This window comes from Trichoplax adhaerens, genomic scaffold (assembly GCF_000150275.1).
Source record: "Trichoplax adhaerens TRIADscaffold_9 genomic scaffold, whole genome shotgun sequence".
NCBI lineage: Eukaryota > Metazoa > Placozoa > Uniplacotomia > Trichoplacea > Trichoplacidae > Trichoplax > Trichoplax adhaerens.
This window is the reverse complement of record NW_002060951.1, coordinates 1343578-1367976: the sequence shown is the minus strand read 5'-3', so window position 1 is coordinate 1367976 and position 24399 is coordinate 1343578. Positions and strand designations below refer to the sequence as shown.

The following is a 24399-nucleotide window of genomic DNA, read 5'->3' as shown; positions in this document are numbered from 1 at the left end:
TCATGATTACACATTCCAGAAGACCGTTATTTCGTCTACTGTACACTCCTATTTTGATATATATTATCCTTTTATAGATACCCAATCTAAAAATCGCCTGTTGGATTTCTAGAAACTCAATATTTTAGTTATAGTACCAATGTTATCTTTTATTATTCATCAAATGGTTACAATATAAATACAGTACGAGTATAAACTGAAATAAATATGCAAAGAATGTATGCTCGCATTATACTGTATACCGTATGAAAGGCTATAACTTCGCTGGCATCTCATGATTGATTACTTACTGTTAATAATATACTGTATATATCCTGTATATCTATTACGTACAAATTGAAAAAAATTTATTAAAATATACAAAGAACTAATAAGACTGCTGTGCAAGCTTTATTTCAAGTAACGTGTGGACGTTGATGACAATTGTTTCTTCTCGCATATCGCCATGAGGTATGATGCAAACGGAGCATAAAGGCAATATAAGACGCTGTACTATGATATTACAATCATGCAGAATATCGAAATCTATACATAACCTTCCATTCGAAATCAGACAGCAGTATGCGCTAAGCAATATTGCTTAACATAACCTTCCATTCGAGATCATACAGCAGCATGCGCTAAGCAATATTGCGTATTTCAATTTAAAAAATATATTGACATCACAAATTATATTGAAGATTTACAATGAAATGCCCTAAACATGTAATCACAGAGTTAAAAGAGTGTATGATACTCATTTGTACATTAACCTTGCAACGTATTCGAGCTCATCACAACGCTTTCGCACATAATATAAAAAATTTACAGGAGCTCAGATGTACCCATCGCTGTCGTACATCAAGAATAATAAAAACATGCAATGCGATCAATCCCTTTCACATACTTTAGTGCATTATACAGCTTCATTCTGATTACCTTAAAATGTCACTTATCTATATAAAACGATAGCTATATACTCGGTTTTTTCAGCATAAAGAGGCAGCTTTAACAGAATCTTTCAAGCATTTAACATCAATAAATTTTGTACCATTGACAGAATTTTATGTACAAGTTATAAAAGCTATAGTAGCTGTTGGGATTATATCTAGCCAAAGCAAAGCTAGCCATTCTAAATGGTAGAAATATAGGTTATCCAGCTGGTGCAGATATCCACATACTCGACAACTCATATACGTTTACCCTAACGGAAAAATATCAATAAAGTAGGTTACCTTAGCACTATTTATAATAAATGGATATCAAAACCTAAATGTATCTATAGCTAACGCAATAAAGCCGGATATAAACGAAGATATTACCGTCTTATTATACTGATATAATAACGATATATGTTGATATATAGTATTTACGTATTAAATGATATTGTATGACTACTGAAAACATAGCCATCTATCAATTAAATACGCTGATTTTATACCCTAAATATATAACTTCTTACTGAAAGTAAGAAATTAAGGTAATTCTAGGGCTAACCCAGATTAATAACAGCTTTTGATTTCCTTAAATCTATTTATACTTGTAGTTTCTTACCGTAGCTCTAGCACATTCGGCTAAGGCATTAAATTCCTTTAAACAATTGTTATGGCCCAAGTTTTCCTTTTGGCTAACGCATTTTCCATATATTATAGCCTTTCGATGAAATACAGAAATTTATGAACAGTTAACATTGTTATTAGAGCCCAAATACATAGTATAGCAGCTATGAAAGGTAAAAACAAGATATCCTATATTGTGTATCCGTATAATGAAAACACTGCACGCTAGAATGAAGTACCTCATTGTGACAAGCTTGAAGAACCTTTGGCATATTGGCAAGTCTTTTACGCGCAGACTGTACCGAACTCATCACTTTATGACCATGATGGCCAATCATGACTGTTAAATCTGCAAAACAATGATGAAATGTCATGTTTTATTGGTTTTTGTATTACGCTATTAGGGTTGTTGTTCGAATTTGTAGACTGTACGTAAGATGTGCATTGTACAATATCTGTTACTGTGCATCTACACCAGAGTGAGTCGCCGTTCCTTCTTTGCATAGCATCAATGCCATATAAAATTATGCACTTTAAAAATCATACCAGACTTGTAGAAATATCTAGATTAGTGACTATTATGTTGACGTAGGCAACTTAAAATTCAGGGAAATTAAACTATACGCGTATATCAGCTACATTTTCAGCTGGTTTAGATCTACATGCTATGTTGTAGTTGTTTAATCGTTCATTGAAATATTGCTGTGCGCTGATTACTGATTTACTGTATAGTAACAAACAGTAATGATAGTTTATGAAGTCAATTCTAATCATTTATGGACAGGATTACAATTGGTACAGTCTACTACGGAACGGATTGACGAATAATGATACAGAATACAGCATAATTATGACCACGTACAGTTAGCTATGCTATGATGATAGAGAAAAACCTCTCTAGTTAGAACTTTCAAGTGTTACGAAGGCCTACAGTCGATTTTGCAGACGCTCTCCGATACATACGCGTACAATCCACCGTCGATGGCATAAGAGCAGGGAGTTTTTAAGGGAGGAAGTGTTGGGAAGGACTAGAATTGCTATCTGCTGTCGAGACTATTTACTGTACGTCAAGGTGAAAATACCAATTCAGTCATTTCAGTGTCATCGATGTACTCGTGTTACTCAAAGTGTAAAAATATTCTCATCATTACCTTATTTGCTTTTTGCACTGTCAGCTCGAGAATAGCAGCAAGAGAAGACAGCAACCCAATGTAAGATATTTAGTATCTGCTATGTTTAGATACAAGTAGGATTACATAGTTACATTACATCACTTGGATAACTTGATCACTAAGCACATAATGAGTTGATTACACCTTAGCATAGACATAGCATACCTAGATATGGAGATATGGAGTTCAGCACCCGTAAATTAGCTAATTAGGTCTTAAAAGTTCACGTTATTCAATGTTCGCTTCTTGCTGATTCATTAGTGTAACTGCAGTACTATAGAAGAAGACTTGGACTGATCACTCTTGGATGGACAGACATTTTCGGATTCATCTCGTCAAAATATTGTGTCAAACACTTCGTTATGACAGTACTGTACTGTACTTAACAAGTATCCAAATGGTCGATTTTAAACTGACTGATTATTTCTAAATTAAGTAATATTACGCTTAATCTTTATTATCTGTTACTAAGTTCCGCTTGGAGACAAGTATAGAAGGTCGTCAACGTTATTGAAATTAGTACCAGCGATTTAGAAAGGAGACACGCAAGATCGTAAGTAGCTCTTTTTGGCTATTTACAGTAAGGCCTTATTGTTCAGAAAAGTCCGCCTGTCTGAAGCAAAGCAGACTGGCGCATACTAATGTAGAGAGTTTAAAAGGGGTCTCTAGCGCACACTCCTGTACTACTACTGTAAACTTGAACTTTTTTCTAGTCTATGATTGTGATTGCACTGCCATAGCCATAATCATGGACTACTAAAAGAAGATCGGACCACGAAAAGAAGACCGGACCAGTCGGTCTTCTTTTAGTAGTCCATGCCATTACTCAACGTCGAGTAAAAGTACAGTACTGTATCACTCTGTATGTAGAAAATCTTTCGTTTATGTAAACCGTCATAATTGATGTACTGTATTAGTACTAGTCCTATTAAATCAAGTTGAGCAAAAAAGTATCCATTAAATCATCCATGCCTTGCATGCATAGGGATTGTCGTCAACAGATGATAAATTGAAGGTAAAAATACTAAATCGACTCTTTTAACTCTTTTAACGAATTAATAAAAGCTGCAGAAGTCCAAAACTAAAGGAAATACAGTATTCTGGCCTCAACTACGCATGCGGTCCACACAGACTATACTGTATGATACAGTCAGTACTAAGTCATTAAAACATCACTATGGAAAAGTTGCAGCGTTGATCGTACGGTACTGTATGACGTGGTACAGATGAAATGACGCCAACCGAGTTTGATAACAACACCATGCGAAAACAAATGCATGGATCGAAATTCTTTGTAGATAACACCCACGTGATCATCGCTGGTGATCATGCTCTGTCTAATTTGGTATTGTGGCGGGAAATCTGAAAGGCTATTTCGCGCCACAAAATTCTATATGTGTCTGCCCAAATTGGATTCAATCTCATTCCAGCTTCAAGCACAATTTCGTGGGTCACTTGCAACAAGTGTCAGTCGTCTTTCCTACATCCGTTCCACATCGTGCTTGACCATTCAACCTTTCAGGTGTGACGTCTATCCAACATCGTAATCGAAGCCCTCCAACGCGTGGAAGAAATTTTCTCTTTCTCCTTGGCCACCTGGAAAATCCAATCAAGTGTTGGACCATCATGGAATTGGTAGGATTACTCTCTATTTCTACCTTTATACAACAGTCTATATGATGGAGAGTTGATTGGCATGAATACTATACTGTCGATGTTGATTGCTAGCGAAAAAGAAGTCTTCCATCAGTCCATTGCATCTACAATTGACGTTGTTGTTACTGTTTATTAATCGACTTGTTGGGTTACTTTTAGTCTAAGAAATCGAAAGATGATCCTGCTCGCCAACAGGAATTACTCATGCAAATCAAGGTAAAGATGATGTTTCATCATCCAATACGTAGAGTAATCATCTTGTCGCTGAGAGCACAAGAACTAATTTTGGGGGCTTGTTGTCCTTCAATGATGATCCAAATTAATGAATAATCAATGATGGATCTGTCGTAAACTTTGATGATACCCACTGCTAAGTCTACCAGCCCTTAATCTACTGTAGACTCGGCTTGACTCATCAATAGCATGCACACTTAAAACGGTATAATAATAATAATCAACTCCATACCAATCTCTCTCCAAATAATTAACAAGGTTAAAAGAAGCTGTAACAAGACCACCATCCAAGATTGAATATCGCCAATTGATATACAATGACTTGAATGTATCCATTATCCAATACAATAAACTATCTAATAATCCCCTCATCACCATCATCATACGTATGATACAGCAAGCGATTGCATAAGTGATATTGCCTTCCAGTATCCTAGACAAAAACTGAAAAAAAAAACATCACCAATAGAACACGATTCGTACGGCAGTTTCCGTGTTGATCCTTTCCATCACCAGTCACTAGGCGTGATGAAGTGAGTACAACTTTATACTTTAACTTAGGAAAACATCGGCAACTACTGATGTGCGCAATTGTGCTATCTACCTGCCGGCAATGCTCCAAAAAATGATCATCAATAGATAGTACGGTATTGTCGGAATCAGCCTGCCCCATAATCAATAGGCTGTAGCTTAATTGACTGACCAGATGGTGATGAAGAGAGTATCAATGGCCTAAAAGATACAGAATTCGTATAACAAAGAAGTAGTAATGCCGCAGATCTTGTAGAACACTGTAGCGATTGAAAGGATCTTGAGTTAAGGTTAAAAGCAACTAAAAATATCGATAGATAAAATTCCACGTGCACGTAGAACAATTCCTAAGACATTCTTGTTAGTAGCCCTAGAGGGAAAGGATATAGCATGAGCTTATCATTACGATGGTAGATTATATAAATTAGCCCTACACAATCCACTTCATGTAATTAATTTATTTGCAATACTGTACGGTCTCTTGCTAAACTTGTACTAACAGAGTATTTGATATCGATCGTACTTCCAGAAATGGCTAACTCTAAATACGTTAAGAATCTACTTCATGTAATGAATTCATTTGCAATACTATACGGTCCCTTGCTAAACTTGTACTAGCAGAGTATTTGGTATCGATCGTACTCTAGAAATGGCTAACTCTAAATACGTTCAGCACAAGTATCATAGCAAATTTTACCGGGTCAATTTCCCCTACACCATTGGTGTTGGTGTCCTAGAAATTTTTCTACTCATCATAATGTCGAATTCTTTCATCATGTGCACGAGATCGTTCACTGCAATATGACCTTGCAATGATAAACAGCAGTTCCTTCCATACAGTATACAGTAGTACGTTTTTATATCTAAATTCGTACTGTAAGTTATGTAGCACGAATCCAATGGTCGATCTTCACGACTCGAACCAAGAGTAAATATTTTATTGGATAGAAAGAAAACAATCGATTATAACATAAATATTAATACAAACTTACGAATTTATATGATCATCAGTAAATGGTATAACTGACTGCTATATTTTAGGCAAAACGAAGACTGGATATGGATCAGACGTTGAACAAAAACAATCAAAATGTCTTTAAAACTCCTACCTCAAGCGGACGAGGTAGAAGGAGAGGCAGGAAAGCATCAACTGTGAAAGGTACAGTCGCTACGCAAGCTTTGGTTTCGTTTATCGGTAGTATTCACCATGGCCGTCCTGTACGGTACAATAGTAATACTTTAATGACGGCCTCAAGATGTTCATTCATGATATATATTTATTTGCCTATACATATGTACAACGTAATCGGTCTAGTCATTATAGACAATGTATTAGTAGTAGGAAGATCATGTTTAACCTGGTCGACGCTCTCGATCTTGCGTATCGACTAGCTGATTAAAGATTCTCTTCAGTAGATGTAGAGTAAATGACAAAGAATGAACTGATTCAATGTTAAGTACGTACATACCCTTAATTAATTTCTTTTCTAATCCGTCATATTAGCTGCACCTGTGAAAACCACTACTCCACCAAGTGAAAGCAAACGTTATGATACTTCACTGGGATTGTTAACTAAAAAATTCGTAGTCTTACTGCGGGAAGCTCGAGATGGCGTTCTCAATCTTAATAATGCCGCTGATAATTTAACTGTACAGAAACGTCGAATCTATGACATAACAAATGTCTTGGAAGGAGTAGGGTTGATTGAAAAGAAATCCAAAAATAATGTTCAATGGAAGTAGGTCTTGACATAACGCATTCGGCTTGACGGTTAAGATAAAACGTTAAAATGAAATTACCGTTACTATTTATTGTAGGGGATTTCAGTCATGGAAATGTGGTAAAATCAACATTCCTGCAAACTCTGCTAATGAGACTGGTTTAAAAAATCTTCACACAGCAGACGATTTCCGATGTCAGATTAAAAAATTACGTGAAGACGAGAAAACATTAGATTCCATGATTGCTAAACTAGAAGAAGAAAATAAAGCTTGTAAAATATCTGATGAAGCGTTAAAGTAAGTGCACCCTTAATGATCTACTGTATTAAGTTATTATTTATCAACTACCTCAAAAGCTGACTTCAATTGAACTATGAATTAATCTAATGGCGTACCTCAATTTATTTTATAAAGGTATGCATATGTTACTTACAATGACATCACAAGCATCAAGGATTTTAGTAATCAAACTATTATTGCGATAAAAGCATCCAAGGATACTCTATTAGAAACAACAGAGGTATTAATTATACTTGCAACGGTTTATCAGTATGTGCCCATTATGTAAAGTGCAATAATAGTTAATTTTAAATATACCAGTGGTGTATTTTCCTTTACATTGTACAATTAACAAAATGATTCTCTCTTCTATATACAATTAATAGGATAGACAAGTCTGGTTAAAAAGTAATACTGCACCTATTGATGTATACTTATGCTCAGATGGTAGCCAAAGCTGTGGCGAAGTAGGCCAACAATACAATCAATCTAATGATCATCTTACAACCTTTTCTAATGCGTTTGAATTTCTGACATCAAGTGATGACAGCAATGATTCGTCAGCTTTAGTATCGGACAGCAATCAAAGTAATAGTAATCATGATATGGATTACTACGACTATGGTGCCAACACGGATGCAATATCTAAAGATAGAATGCTAACATCGGTAGCATCTGAGCACAATATCAGTATGGGAATTCCACCAACTTTACATGGAAGTATAACAGCACCTCCTCTTACTAGTTATGGCAATAATCCTAACTTATGTGATCAATTAGATGTTAATAACCATGGCTTGAGCAGGTGTCTATATGAATCAGAAATAAATAATTACCAATCTGATTTGTCTTTCTGTACACTTGACCATCCAAACGAATTTACAACCCGCGCTAGTGACTATTTGTACTCACTTAGTGAAAATGAGGGTATTGCGGATCTATTTGATTGTGGTGATATTGTTGGTAGCTTATAATAATCCCATCGTATCACGAATGCCTGTAGCCATTTTTATTCAGTGCAAATTTTATGTAAAAAATACAGTGAAACTGTTATTGATGAGCAAAATTATATACTATCCACGCAATGCGTCTATATCAGTATTATTGTTTTACATAATTTGAAATATTTTAAAATTGCAACATTTCAAATTTACTATAATGCGATTGATACTTACCCCACGTCGCTATTGCAATTTTCAAATCTTAAATGCTATTACTGCAGTATAATGGTATATGTTTATTTTTGTGATCAACTAATGTAGATAATAATATCATGCTGCGCTATCGTAGTACAGGAAAGTATTGTATTATACAGTATGTGTGTTGTATCCTCCATATCTTTTTGACACCATTGGTTAACCCCATATTTGGTGCAAGAGTATCGGCTTAAAAATTATAAGTACAGTTTATGTTTAAAAGATTACTCAAATATCTTCTTTGCGTCCTGGTATATTCACAATAGCTTACCGGCTATTAAAGTATAAACTTTGTGAAACAGCATAAGTAGTTGAAAATAGAACTACCGTTTATGCTGCAACTTATAAAGTAAGATTTTTGATGTAAGGATTACTTTCAAAATATTGTCAAGTTTATTGTTGTTTGAAGTTATCGATATATTTATAAATCCCTTTGAAAAATTTCAGCTCTGAGCAATATCAAAATAAATCTTCATTGTCTCCATTTCTTTAAGCCTTAGATGTGTAAGGTATCCTTATTAGTTTCTTCCTTCATCGTGTTAGTGGATACAGTAAAAATTCTTACAGATAACGCTATTACTGTATTTACTCTTTAAGAACATCCATCAATACTACAATGTCAGTAACAGTGAAAATTTTCTTGGTTTTAATCAAAATTATAGGTGTACCGTATTTACGGCTCAAGAACGGCTATGATATATAATTTACGATAGCCATAGCTAAGGTTGTCACGAATATTGTGATGATAGTTATTGATAATACAAATCATCGATACGAACAGATATCGCATATCCTAAATTAGAAATAGTAAAGCAAAAATCGCCGGTATGTCACATCGTGCATCTTAATTTATGGTAATCGTAGTTAATTTTTTATCCAAGCTAAATGTTCCAATTGTCTTTACTCATGATAAATACGTATATCTCAGGGACAATTAACTGCTGCTTTGATTTAGAATGTATAAAATTCATAAAAGCTACAAGTTTCGATGATAATAAATGTGATCTACCATTGTTGATGATCAAAATCATCGTCATAGGATATCGCCTAACTTCATTCATAATCACTGCTAAAATCATCACAAAAATCAGTTCTACGAACAGTTACTGTAACTGTGCTAGCCCTTGCTACTGAAACCTTATTCAAACAGTAATAAATATCACCGTTACGGCCATTCTTAGGAATGGCCGTAACGGCACTATCTAGTTCAAACCTCATAGATGATATCTTATACATAATGTGTAATTATAATCGCCATTTTTGCAAAGTTTAGTTGAGATAATAACAGGACTAGCCAATGTTCTTCACAATACATACAAGAGGTTAACTAAAGAAACTGCCATTTAATTCGTATAGACTTTAATTCATTTGTAGTATCATGAAGTATAAAATTAAAATCCACAAAGTAGAAATAGATAGCATATGGTGTAAATATATAAATTTAGTTTGTCGGTATAATTTACCTTACTTCTGATACAGTATCATATTCAATTACAGAACGCCATTATCACGTCAACAATCGATGCTAAATATTCTATGAATAGATTATTCTTGACAGTCTGCCGTACATATGCCCACTTTACCATAGTTATTAGTTGTGAGTATCTTTTTATACTTATCTTCATCGTTATTAGTAGATACGGCATGACGTTATTTAGGAATTGCGTTAAATAGTTTCATAATGGTTTACTATCATTATAATAAGTTAATAGGGCTAAAAGCTCTGATTAGGAAAAATTACAATTTATATGAAGAAAATAATTGTCACTTTACTGCTTACAAACAAATTATTGGATTATAAACGTATATAGATAGAAAGAATAGCTTTATAACATCCGGATTAAAGGTATAATACTAGTTTTTGTTCCTTTAGAATCTCATATTGATAGAGATGCGTCGAAATAGGGCTGTCTTATATTAGATTTTAAATTAATGCAAGCCAGTCTTCTACCAAAACTTATAGTAACCATTGAATTTTAAATTTAGTAATCAATATATACATATATTAAACTTTCTCTAGTGGAACAGTAGTTTGAGTTTTTTGTGTTTCTTTAAGCGGTTCACTAATAATATGGCTATGTATTTCCATAAATAAAGGAATATAGGTTAAGTAGTCTATAAATTCAACGGTTCCAACGTTGTTTTTATCAAATTGTTTGCGAACCTAATGGAAGTAAAGAATCGATTTATATCCTATCAGTTAATTAGTATAAATTAACATTACTGTTATAAAACTTAGCTAAATAAAAATTGATGACGTCTGTCAATAAAATTAAGTGAATATTGAAAATTTTACCAGTCTGACTTGATCATGGGATAAGCCACCAGCAGCAAGCTCAATAGCTAGATTATCCAAAGTAACAACACCCGATGGTCTATTAAAATTATCTTCGTCCAGTAAATAGAATAATTCCTACAACAAAAAATAGATTAAAAATTAATATACAATATTTGACTTAGAATAGTCTAATCTTGATAAATTTAATTATTTAAGTCAATTGCATGCTACTTGAATCACTGAGCTAAATTAACTTGATCATGATAAGGTAGAAATTATTTTCATCTATGTTTTAAAACGAAAACAGGATAATTCAATTATAATTATTACTCTATATCAAAGCCTTTGCAGTCTTATTTATACATCAAATACACTATCCGGTTTTTAATTTTGGACCTATTATCTAATCATAATCTAATAGCGTTAATCTCCATCACTCCTTTAATACTCACTTTGCACTTTTGTAGCTTGACATCCAGGGCATCAAAGGTTAGCTTGTTAATCATATTTTTAACAACACCACTAATAGATCAAGAATAACATAGATTAATTTATTGTAATTACAAATCGCTACAGCAGTCAGAAAATTTCCTGACAGAAATACAGCTATATTGGTTGATAAATAGACTTACTCCAAAGCTACAACTTTCTCTGACAATGCTGCTACTAAGGTGAACAATTTAAAGTTCAACTTTTTCCGGCCAGGTAGATCAAGGATCTAATAAGATTAAAATTAATTGATTAATTTATGTTCACTAACTCTATTTTAGATCTATTATCTCCTACTGCAGTATTTTAAATACTCGTTGTCGACAAAACCCATTTTTAAAGCAAATTTATATGGTCATCAATGAACTATATGAAGGGAATTGTTCTAATTGTAGGTTATTATTTATTAGTATTTAATCTAGTATTAGGATTTATATCAACATTCTACTCTTTAATTTCACTAGAAGGAATGTTGAATTATATGGCAAACCTGTTTGACAAAATCGATTTCTTTCTCTGAAATTAAATTTCGATTGACAGTCTTGAGAGCTGAACCAAGTTGTTTTAATGTCAATGATTTGTGGAACTATACCAAAAAAGCAAAAGCAATCAATAATAACAGAATTAAATTTTATCAAAAATCGACGAATTGATGGTATACCGTACTAGGTAGTTGATAGTATTCATTAATAGATGAAAACAACATTTGTTGTCTAGCAAACCTTTCCATCGCGTCCTCTCCCTCGCGAATGTGATGTAAGATATTTACTTTCTTTTCTGCCACCAGCGCTACCTGCTGTGGAAACATGGCGTGTTTCGGTCATTGCTCTCCTTCTTGGTTGATAAGATTCTCTCTGGTCAAATTCTGAGATATAATTGGAGTGTTGCCGCAAAATTTTAGTCGGACCATCTGATGCACTATTAGGCTGACTACGATGTTGCAAAAAATCTGGCCTGGCAGCTTCATCTGGCTCTTCGATAATTGGTAATCTTAAATGTGCACTTTCGCCATCCATGGCCATACCACCTGCACCTCTCGATGCTAATGGCGTTGTAGTTGTCGAATCGACTTTATTAGACGATGATACATTCGATAAATGATGATCTCGGCCAGATGAACTGAGAATGCTAGCCGCTGATTTAAAGTCAGCATCATTAAGTACCGATAGATCACCTCTTGTCTTGTGCAATAAATCTCGAACTTCTTTCATATTATTACGAAATTGGATAGACTTTGAATCTGTTCTTGGTATAGCTGATAACATGCCTTCAATTTCACCAATGCTTAAATCGCTATCGTTGGATGATGCTGGCGATACATTTGTCGACATGACTTGTCGTAGTTTATCTAGTAGTAATTCCCTTTCTTGTAAGCTACCTTTGGTTACAGCATGACGGCCTGTAATAGTTAATTGCGGCTGTTGATTTAAAGCAGCCATGGTTCCTTCAGGATCCAATCGATCTAATAATTGTGCCGGTGTCATTCCACGAATTTCACTACCGGTAAGGCCTAAGTGTAGCTATAAATTTGCAATCATATTTCAGTCTTGGTTGTGAATTATAATTGACGTATTTGACATTCTGCTATAACATTACTAATTCTAGTTACAATATAATACTTTTAGGCATACAATAATAATATGATTAAAGTAATATTATCAAATTATTCGAAGCACTTATAAAACTCTCAAGAAGCAAGGAATACATTGATGTATCTACCCTAGTTGATATGGTACTTCTTAATTTGTTATTAAATTAATATAGAAATAAAAACTCTCAATGAATATATTAATTTATTTACCCTGGTTGGCATTGCCGATACTGTTTTTTTTGGTGATTTTTGAGGTGAGCTAGTGATGACTGGAGAAGATTTCTCTTCATCATTATCAACTACTTTTCCATTTTTTTCCATAGTATCGTCTTCTTCTACTTCAGGTTCTTCTATAGTTTTCATTTTCTCTCCTTGATCCTCCTTGTCATCATTAAAAAAATCATACCCATATATTTAATAAACAGACTATTGTTTTATAAAGCGTTGTTGTATACTTACAATATACCGGTAAAGAATTACAATAACGATAACGGCAATATTTTGTCAAAATATTAAGTATAAAATATCATAACTTAATTCTAGAGTAAAACTAAGTGTTAGAACTGCAACCAAGTCATAGAGTTGAAAATTAACTGTAAAATTTAAATTTTAAATGGGATGGAGACTGAATTTATAATATAATTTTCTTGATAAAGATAAAACTGAAATCTGCTTCGATAGTAAAGATATCTGACCTAAGAAACAATTTAAATAGATTCAAATGAAAGTCGTTGCTTTACGCTATTCTTGCTTTACGCTATTCTTGCTTTAGATATCATACCTTATCATCTTGAATAATTTTATTGTAGACACTGCTGTACTGAATAATTTTATCTTTGCTGTGTAAAGGAATAGATACAATAGGTTAATTGCGATTGGTAAAATATTATGATGATATAATAGTACGCGTACACAGCATAAACCAATTTTAATATAGGCTATGATGAACCGATTACAATAACAACTGGACATGACATTATAAAATCTTATTTACCTTAGAACCGAGTATTTGGACAAATAATCCAAAGCATCAAAGTTAACTAGTGTGAAAAGATGATATCATATTGATTATTTACAGAGATTCAGAAAGTAGAGGTACATTAAAGTATTATTTTGCAAGTTAATGGTGTATCAAGCACAATCTATTTCATTAATTGCGATATCAATCACTTAGTCATGATATTATAGATGGGCAAGAGGCTAGCAGAGACTCTATTAGATTTATAAATAGAGCGATGCTTACTCGGTGATATCATCTTAGGGCTGTAAAATCTATCGTAGTAATCGTCTTCATCATCATCCAAACCTAACTGATTTGTTTCACTATCTGGGGTATGATTTTGTCGATTTCTTTGAAAACTATTGAATTTAATTAATTGATAAGAAAAGAAATTATTCGATCGATAAATTTGGTAGCCAGAAAATGTATTACAACATATTCTTGAAAAATCAATTACTCTACCTTGCTTTAATTATGACTTTCTTCTTTTTCTTTTTTAACTGTTTCTTTTCAGGTGCTTGTGATTGAATTTCTTTACGTCGGAATCCTAACCATTTTGATCTATCAATGTTTGGCTAAAAAATAAATGATTAAATAATGGTTATCCTTTCAGATTTAAATAATATTTATGCTCTTACTTCGCTACGACACAGGAGATGAATACATATTATATGAGTTTAAAAACGATTAGTTGTCAAATTTTTCATGATGGTTGTATGCTAGACTGTAAAATTGGATGAATATGTTCCTCTTATTATTCGAAAAGAAAGTAAGTGTTATAGGCTTGCGAATGCAATTAGAACACGTCATGCTTGTTATACTTTATACGGTAAAAAAGCATGTTTATCATTCATGCTTTGGCATGAAGAAGATCAATCGACTTGATCTTTTCCTTATATATACGCAAATTAATAGGATCAAGAATCGCTCCATTAAGTATCGTATATCCGAAAACATGAACAGAGATAGGCGCACAGTATCTTGATATTGTAATCAGTACAATAAGAAAGATCTGTATTCGAAAAGCTACCTTATCATCGGAGAATGTTGGCACTGGTGGTGGAGCTATAGCAGGCATATCAGGAGCTTCAATAGCCACTTTAGGTATGTCTGATATATCAACATCGGGAATCGTAGTTTCTGTTTCGTCTATTTCTCCTTCTTGTCTACTTTCATTGCGTGAATTACATTTACTTTCGAATAAATCACCTCCACGACGAAAAAATATTTCGGCATCGAATGGAAAGAGATTACCAACAAAATCTTCATCTTTCTTATAATCTGGTGCAGTAGCAGTATCTTGTATATCAACAGTCTCGTCAAGCTGGGCGGCAGTAAATGAATATAAGCCTTCACCCAATGGATTTCTATCTTCATCATCGTCGCTATCCTACATTACAAAAAAAAAATAGATTAGCAGTTATATCAGTTCATTTCGTTAGTCAAGAGCAAGCGGATCACTTAATATGTAATAAAATATAGAAATCAACATCAACTTACTGCTAATAGATCGTCCGTATCTTCATCCGTTAAAACTTCGGAACTACTAACTTTGAAAGATAAGGGATCGATTAATGGGACTAATGGAGGTTCTTTTAGAGACCTTCCAGCGTTAGGTTTTCGGATATTTTGAACTTTATTCTTTCCCCTTGATAGAGGATTTTGCCTTGAAATTGGAGATACTCCTAATGATAATCCTTTCGTTTCTGTTGTTGTATCATTTGCTAAAGAATCTAATTAACCAAACAAAAGTTAGTCTCCATAAATGTAGTCGATATGTTCCGGCAGATAATAATAGTAAGATCCTGTAATGACTTACTTGTCGTGCTCAACTTTCCTATCAATTCAACATCAGGGATTGGCTCAGGAGTTTGAGGAGCTTCGATCTTTGGTACATTTTGCATGGTCGGAGCTTCTGGCCTATTCACAGTTTGGTTTTCTGAAGGGCCATTTTTGGGGATAATTTTATTGGGTTTCTTGATTGAAATGCTGCGGCCTTGGTTATTCGTATCTTTTTCCATATGCAACGATTGACCATCACTAGCTGAATGACTTTCTTCCAAGTTATTTTCGTCATGAACTAGAGCATCTTGATCTGATTTAAGCATAGAATCATCCGTTTCATGAGCATGGTTATGATCAGGATTGTCTATATATTCTCCGTGCAATAATTCTTCAGTTAAATCAACATCAGTCGGTGAATTTTCTCGCAAGACAGGATCATCTTCATCAACAAAAAATTCTTCTTCTTCTTCTTCTTCTACTTCAACTTCTTCTTCTACTACTACTATTTCTTCTTCTCCCTTCTCATTCGTTCGTTTGATTGTTCTCTTAATTCGACGATTTTTCTGTCTCTCCATAATTCTTCTTTCCACGCCTAAAATACGAAGCGATGAATAATAAATTTGAATTACGGTATGCTTGCATAAACTGATCATCTTATTATATACTATATCTTATTCTGAATCGATTTAGTGAAATAATCGATTAATTCCATCATACCTTGTCGTTTATCTAGCGCGGCTACATATTCATCTCTTCGAAGAGCATTATTGTTAACTAAAATGCAAAAAGCCAATGTAGTTAGTGGTTAAAACTATAAATGATTATTATTATTATTGGCTATCCAGCGCCAACTTTGTTAAATAAACACAGCTATCAAGTGCTACTAATTAGATTCACCGACAGCGCGATTATAATTTAAATTAATTTTGAGGTCTGTATAACATTGATTATAGTTTAATCAAATCAATATTTACAGTTTTAACAATACTGGCCGTTGAATGAATTCTACAGTCAGAAACAACATTAATCGAAAATTTTAACTAATTTATTATAATGAAAGTTGTTAATGAATTAAATGTTACCTGGCTTATAAGTTAAGTAAACTCCCCCTCCAATAGCTCCTGTTAGATCAAGTGGTACTGAAATAGGAATACAACCAATTATTCACCAAATAAATATAGACTAACTGATAATTTTATTTTTCATTATACGATGCCTGTTCTACCATCACTTCTAAATAGAATCACACCTATCAATTTACAGTATAGCAAGATAGTAATAATAGCCTGTAAACATTTTCTTTACTATTTTCGGAACTATACTTGCTCAAGCTAGGCCTACTTTGTAAAAAGTGTAATCAAAGTTACAATAGTCTATTTTCTATAGCAACAGACCATCACTACCATATAGGATTAAAAGTTTCAAATTCATAAAATAGCGGTATATTATTGCATAAAATTGATGATATTTCTGCGATCTATGGCCTTCTTCGTATCATAGTGATTTCTATCACTATTCAATAAAATATTTAGAGTTTATTGGCAAGATAGAGGCATCTCCTTACATGAATTTTCTTCGACGTGTCCATCGTCTTTACTCTGGTTTTTACCAGTTTGAGTTGAAGACAGACTATGCGTATCCGTATCATCATTCCTTTTTCGATGTTCTGCAGAATCAGTACTTGGATTAATAGTATAACTGCGTTGTCTAAAGGTTGGTTTAGCAATTTTAATCCCATCGACTTTTTGAGCAACAATTACTGGATTAACAGTTTTAATTCCAATTTGGAGCCTTGGCGGAGCTAAAAATCCTCCAGATGCTGCTGGTGCGTCATTACTGTTTTCAACATCTTTCGATTCTAGTTTGTGTAATGTAAATAAATCAAATTTTAATATGGTAAGCCAAATAATTTAGATTGACTTGAAGTGACAACTTCGAGCAATAAATAATAGCACTATAATAGAAATACGTTTTGAATAAATTGCTTTTAATAAAAACTAGACAATTAAATATGTCGCGATACTCGTAATCATAAATAAATAATTTTGTAGTCAATTCTATTATCTAACCTTGAGGTGGATTTTTAACCGATTTCGTTATATTTTCGTCATCATTGTTATCGTCATCATCAGACTTATCGCTAGGTATATTCTTAATTTCATCCTTTGCTACTGATTTAGGAGCAGCGATTTGTGATTTAGCTCGGCTTCGCCCAACCTGCATTACTATAATGGTAAGGGTAAAGAATTTTAAAACTTTAAGACCACATTCAATTAATTTAGCAATCTTTTACATAAGCTTATCCAACTGTCGCAAAATTGAATACAGGTAGGCGAAATCTGGCAAGACAATGTAGGATACATACATGGATTTAATGAACGTTTATTCAATTCATTAGGGTTATTTTTTCGCAGAATAACCCGTTTTAGCTCGTCCATAACTTCATGGTGACTTTGCTTAGTTAATTCTACTTGTTGTCCGATAGAAATATCTTCTCTTGCTTGTTGAGTTGTAATATGTTTACCACCAATCATGAAACCTAAATTATCATTTGTTTGATCGCCTAACTGACTTGGATGAGCATCGGTAGAGGAATAGACCTGCTGCATTCTACTATTAGTTGCTATAGACAGTGCACTATTAGGAGTTACACTACCATCATCTAAGCGATAGATCTGACCAGCAAGATTCGTTGCACTTGGTGCTCGAGCTTCGTCAGGATACCATAATTCACTGGTAGGTGTTGCAGTTAGAGCATCTTCAGCCGGTTGTGCAACTACAATACTAGCGGAATTTTCCTCTTTCTCTGCCAACAACAGTGATGATTTCATGTTGGATTCAGGATGTTGATTTGAAGCCGGAACATTGGTAATATGAGCATTAGATCTATCCTCATGTAATGCCAATCCTTTTTGCTTTAACTTGCGAATTTTCATCATTTTATGGCCTTTCTGGCCTTCTATAACCTCATCATCATGCCCATCATCTTCTTCCATTGTTAACATTTCTTCTTCTTCTTCTTCTTGGGGATTAACGATAGTGTAACTCTCTTCATTTGAATCAACTATATCTGCAACTACATTCTCTGTAGTCTCATTTTTATCCTCTTCATCACTTTTCATAACATCGATATTGGCGTGGGGTAAACTATATGGTACCGATGACGAAGTAGTATTAATTGTTATAGATTTCTGTGGTTTTCTCGAATAAGCATGATCTTTATTTGAATGATCGCTGTTATAATTATCTTCTTGCGATAGATCATTGACATCATCGAGATTAGATTGTTCAAGCCTAGAAGCCAGTATTTCCCTTTTAACTTCAGCAGCTTTATCTTCTAACTTGGCGGGCTCATTATAGATAGATAAATGATCAAAGTCTTCAACAGGAACTGGAATATATTCATCTTCTGGGTTATCGAGAACTGTATTAGGTGGAACTATAGTTGGGATATAGCCAACCTAGATTACATTAAATTAATTATAATTTAAATCTGTTTGTCATGATCTCCTAATCATAGTAAAATTTGGCTAAAAATATATTAAAAATTTAAGGTTAGAATTCTTTTACCGATAATAACTTATAAATAAATATAGAAGAGATTAAAAGCTATAATTACGAATAGCTGCACTATAGTTGACTATAACAATTGCCTTTCAAAAGATCGAATGATTAAAAACTGTGCATATTAGTATATCTATTCTGTTATTATATGTTCGAGCAAATATATTTTAGTTCTAAATAAGTGAATATAAAATACTATACTATTATATCTCTCTGATAGAAGGTAAGAATTAAAAAATTTTATGAAATAAGGCTCTAAAACACTAATTTAAATCCGTGAAGTTATTGCGTATCGCTATCTTGTAAAATAATTTTAAGATATTGCATGGAAAATAAATACTATAGTTTGCAATAATTTAATTGGCTCCTAATATTATAATTACCTCCGTAGCATGGGATGTTATTACATCGATTTTAATGGCAGGCTTGCTTCTTTGTAATCCAAAACTGCCAGTATGTTGATTCCCTAACTTGGTATAATGAGCTATTGTCGTGTTTTTGATATCGTCCATACTTTGAACAATCGTGAACTTATTATTGCTAATATGATTACCACGGCTATCAGTAATTCTCAATGATTTCTTTAGTTTAGGATCTAACTTGACTAATGGTATGCAATAAATTTTACCAACAGCCTTATCTTTATTTTTTTCCTTTTTTAATTTTTTCTCTTTCATCCTTTTATCAGCTACTAAACTAATTCGTTGATCAATAAACTTGGTAGTTGGTTTCTTTTTCACTTTAGGCCAGACTGGTGCTGGCCAAGGCAGTGGATTATGTGGAGTCCACTTAGGCGATTCAGGTCTAGTTGAATTCTTATGTACAGGTGTGATAGGTACATGATCTTTTAATAAATATCCTAAATTGAAGCAAAATTATAAGTATATCGATTGTGTAAACGATATATCATGATTACCTAATAGTGGCTCCGTGCAATCAGAGCCCGTATTCGCTACTTACCGGGTAAAATTTTACTATAATCTCTTTCAGGTAATTCAACAAATCTCAGTCGTGGTGGAATAGAACCTTCATCATCAGGATTAAAATTGGACAGTATATCTCTCAATTGCTGGTTAAATATAATATAACCCCCTCCCGTACGAATAGCTCTTGGAAACCTAAGGTATATGTTTAGCAATTGAATTTTATCATTAAAATATAGCACTTAGCTTCTATAAGATATTTCAAATACACATTCAAGCAATTTATTCACTATCACCATTCAATTACCGAAGTTCTTGAGTTTCTAATCGGATACACCCTTTACAAAGAGATGCAATAGGCCTATTTGGTTCTCGTTTTTCGTGATTGTGGATGGATTTATTGTCCATGGGTGGCTGAGCAACAATAGGCATGTACTGAACCTTTTTATCCTCAGTAGGTGGATGATATAATTGCTGAACATACCATATACATAAGATTTATTTTAGATATAATCGATTAAATATATTGTCTTTTAGAATTTCATATCAGATGCTATTTAATTCCAATGTTTATGCTAAGAGTAAACGTAATATTATACATCTAAGATATATCGGCGATATCATTCCGAATCTACGTAAAACAGAACTTAAATTACAGTAATCATGAAATTAGTCCTTCATTCAATCTCCAGTATACTGTAGATATTAATTCTGTCTATTGGTAATTATACTGAAACAACATTGTAACTGCTATGCTAATATAAATAAGAAATAGGTGGTTTCTGTACAATTAAAAATATATATGAGTATAATGTACACACTTACCTCTAACATCGGTCGAATTGTATCGGGTACTTCAGGAATATCCGGCAACCATATTAAATCATCTTCGGTAATATAAATATGTCCACCACTTTGTAACAAAAGAAGAAAGTTTTGTTATTCATTTAAAAATAAAAATAAATAATCAAAGTATGTAGAACATCTTGTCCAAAATATTGTCGAAAATATTTCTTAGTACAGTATGCAATGTGATAGCTATCATAAAAGTATTGATAAAAACCGTAGTTTTTACTAGCAAAACTAACAAAATGGTACATATTATATATCCTAAGTCTGGATTGCTATAAAAGCTTATTATAGTACAATTTTATTTAGAAACAAGTCAAAGTCCTTACTTTCCCGCATGCTTTTCTTCCTCCAATTGGTTTAAAGTATCGACCGATTTCTAGAAGAAAAATATTTTAGCGAGGATTTAATTATAAAATACGATAAGAAATAACTTCAATTTAAAATTGTATAACTACTAGAGAAATTATAGCAAAAATATCGTACTCGCATATACTGTACGATATAAATATGCGATACATAATGAGATACTCTATCCAATAGATATTTAAATAGAACACCGCTTATAATGATCTAGAATTAAAGTCTAATCAGTGCATGAAGTACGATAAGTGTCATAAATGATCAACGCCGTTAGACGTATATTTTAATACTGTTAAGATCAAAAATATTTAAGCTATCAAAATAAGATTAAATGAAGTAGCATATTTAAGTTGTACATGAATGCTATTACTAAAGTCACAATCACTTTAAAGATCAGTTAAGAAGAATAATAGATCTCTGACCTCCCGGCAGTCTTTAGTATTTGCCGCCACTGTACTGTAAATGTACTAGAGTATCATAAGGTAACTAGAAATCTTATTTAACAACGACAAAGCAGTTGAAATGTGTAGTGCTGGTATATTATTTTCTGTAGTCTACTAAGCAGCATCATAAGTCGTCTGCTAACAAATGATGAAATAAGAAAAGGATAAATCGAAAATAGATGGTCATCAGTATAATTTTCTTATAGCACCAATTATGGTTACAATGTAGTACATATATTACTCCTTTAATATTAGATAACGTTAGTAGTTTTAAGGTAGAAGGAGAGTAGAGTTGTTACCGGCAATTTGCGAAATCAATCATTTTGCAAATACTTGAAATGCTTTAGTCTACTAAGTAGCATCGTAAGTCTCCTCTTAGGAATGATGAAGCCAGAAAATTGATAAATCAAAAATAGATGGTTATCGGAATAATTCTCTCATAGTGCTAACTATAATTACAATATAATATATTACTCTTCATATTGGGTAAAGTTGGCAGTTTTAAAGGTAGAAGGAGAGTGGGATAGAATAGTTTATCTACACGCGTGCAAGAATATGGGATTGCGAAATGTTAACCATCTAATCTGTGGGATTTTCAAGCGTGAACATGATATGAACATAGCGAGAATCACATGTACAACTATTACTGGACTTTAGGTCAGAGAGAATCAAAAGTTTTACATTTCTACTAAATTAAGAAAATAAAGTGTGTGATATTATTGTTATTAGTACAGTAGCTATACTGTACGTAGTGAAATATCAAGCCATAGAATGCCATCAAGTACTTTATTTCGCTAAGTGGGAAAATACAATGTGATCTGACTTGAAATAATTATGGTGATATATTATCTTTTTAAGGAAGTGAAGGGATTAATAGTTATACTTACACTTAATTTATGATGAGAAGGACGCAATTGCCCATCATCTTGTTTAGGATCGTATACATTCTCTATTGAACGTGTCAACGGATTTAAATGAAATGGTTTCTTGACTGGTGGTCGAAAGTTAGAATTAATTCCCACCGTGCCATCGGGCCTTCTGATGGACGATTGGTTCTCTTCAATTAACTGGCGTTTTCGAGAAAGTTGATAGGGAAAATTTTGGTGTAAATCTTTCAGTTGATTAGCATCATTCTTCAGTTTTGGTAATCGAAATTCTTTCTCTTGATTTTTAAAATTATGTTCTTTTTTTAAGTGATCCAAAGGGTTAATATTGGTAGCTTTACGATCAATAATAGCAGGTAAAGCCATAGCGATTAATATTGAGTTAAAATAATCCTATCTGAATATTACAATAGCTAAATAAGAAATCATAATCACACTTTCATCTTTAGAAGAATAAAATATCAGTTTAACAACTGATTTTTACTAGAAATTCAATATTGTAGCCTATTGCGGACAAATTCAAAATCAATCTATAAAATAGAGATTAAGGAACCAGATGTTACGAAGCTTTGATTTGATTACTTTCTTTCTTTTTTTCCTTGTTTTATAACTGCCATTGACATCCAAGTTTACTTTGCAAATATACAACCTGTTGCTATCAATTTTTAATCATTGCATAGCACAGTCATGATATCGATAGCTTGATTATCAACAGTTGAAAATAATTTTCCTTTAAATCAGTTGCATAACGTTACCAGTAACTGCTTAAAGTGGGCAAATTGCTGTTATAAACTATCAACGACGAAGCAGAAGGATAGTAATTAACTTGCAGTGATGTCAGTAAGATGATAAATTGTTACCTTTTGTCATCGAAGCGGAGTATACACATGATAGACCGAAGCCATTTCCTTGTTTTAGTATAGGTTTTGTGATGGACTCGGTTACTATGGCACCCAAGCTTACCGATGCTATTATCATGCAAATTATTTTAGAGCTGAAATAAGCTAATAATTAGTCAATTTCTCCTGACCATAAAAAGGACTACCCGCGAATAATTAATTAGGATATAAAGAATGTAATCAATGTGCAGTAACAATGACTGTACCACATTATTTAAGTCTGATAGAATAAACATGAATGAATAATAATGGTAAGAAAATCTTGATGAGGTTAGGTATAAGTAGCTGCAGAAAGATTCACTGGTGATGATGGACTGATGCAAATACTGTATATACTATACAGTCCTTTAATTAAGAAATCGGCTTATTCCTATAGGGTATGCGTAAATTTTCTTCCTGACAGTATTTACTATGTGTACGAGTATATGGGTCTTTGTGGGCCTATTTCCGTTCTGATCTTTTCTATTAGTCTACTCGTATTGGCTATCCTTATCCACATTTTTGGGGGTCTTGTTCGGTTCATCCGTGTTAAGACTTTATAATTTATGTAGGTATTTCTATCTCCGGTAAAGTTTTGAAATTCAGTAAATGTAAGGCCAGCCTAGTAACATAAGAACTTGAGAACAAATCGTTATTATTATTTCGGAGCAGGAATAAAACTCTGTGATTTATTAAAATTTCAATATACAATAATGTCTTAAAATTCAGTAAGAGTGATATTGGGCAATTAGGCAATGCGAGAACTTGCATACAAATCGTCATTATTTCCTGACTAGATCTTCCACCTTTCAGTAATCCATGATTTCAGATGGCTAATTTCATATAAGAGTAATATTCTTATAATCTTTAAATTTAAGTTATCTTTATCATGATATTATATTTATTTCTACAAAACTTGCTATCTATTGCATATATACAGATTCATATCTAAATTCTCTTCTAGTAGTCCATAGTTTACGGTTAGTTATTCTTTTAGAGTTAAATTTTGCCTTAAAATGATATT

General features: G+C 33.0%; 3 protein-coding genes across 3 annotated transcripts; 1 reads left to right on the top strand and 2 right to left on the bottom strand.

Moving 5' to 3' along the window:
• Positions 1 to 390: 390 nt before the first annotated feature.
• On the bottom strand, positions 391 to 1912 carry TRIADDRAFT_58919 (uncharacterized protein; the record flags this gene model as incomplete). Its single annotated transcript, XM_002114887.1, has 3 exons — positions 391 to 492; positions 1534 to 1632; positions 1778 to 1912. The coding sequence occupies 3 exons, from the start codon at positions 1910 to 1912 to the stop codon at positions 391 to 393; spliced, it is 336 nt and encodes a 111-aa protein (XP_002114923.1).
• Positions 1913 to 3941: 2029 nt separating this feature from the next.
• On the top strand, positions 3942 to 8106 carry TRIADDRAFT_58918 (uncharacterized protein; the record flags this gene model as incomplete). The annotated part of the gene is made up of 8 exons (XM_002115070.1): positions 3942 to 4032; positions 4233 to 4345; positions 4526 to 4582; positions 6173 to 6290; positions 6636 to 6870; positions 6950 to 7150; positions 7268 to 7373; positions 7519 to 8106. 8 exons carry the CDS (start codon positions 3942 to 3944, stop codon positions 8104 to 8106), a joined length of 1509 nt encoding a protein of 502 aa, XP_002115106.1.
• Positions 8107 to 10333: 2227 nt separating this feature from the next.
• On the bottom strand, positions 10334 to 22863 carry TRIADDRAFT_58917 (uncharacterized protein; the record flags this gene model as incomplete). Its single annotated transcript, XM_002114886.1, has 25 exons — positions 10334 to 10492; positions 10625 to 10741; positions 11059 to 11128; positions 11239 to 11324; positions 11586 to 11681; positions 11818 to 12615; positions 12897 to 13067; positions 13468 to 13525; positions 13681 to 13726; positions 13930 to 14045; positions 14149 to 14261; positions 14717 to 15076; positions 15187 to 15419; positions 15506 to 16063; positions 16189 to 16245; positions 16554 to 16610; positions 17036 to 17329; positions 17541 to 17696; positions 17837 to 18932; positions 19419 to 19894; positions 19996 to 20153; positions 20266 to 20432; positions 20784 to 20871; positions 21137 to 21186; positions 22501 to 22863. 25 exons carry the CDS (start codon positions 22861 to 22863, stop codon positions 10334 to 10336), a joined length of 5943 nt encoding a protein of 1980 aa, XP_002114922.1.
• Positions 22864 to 24399: the final 1536 nt, after the last annotated feature.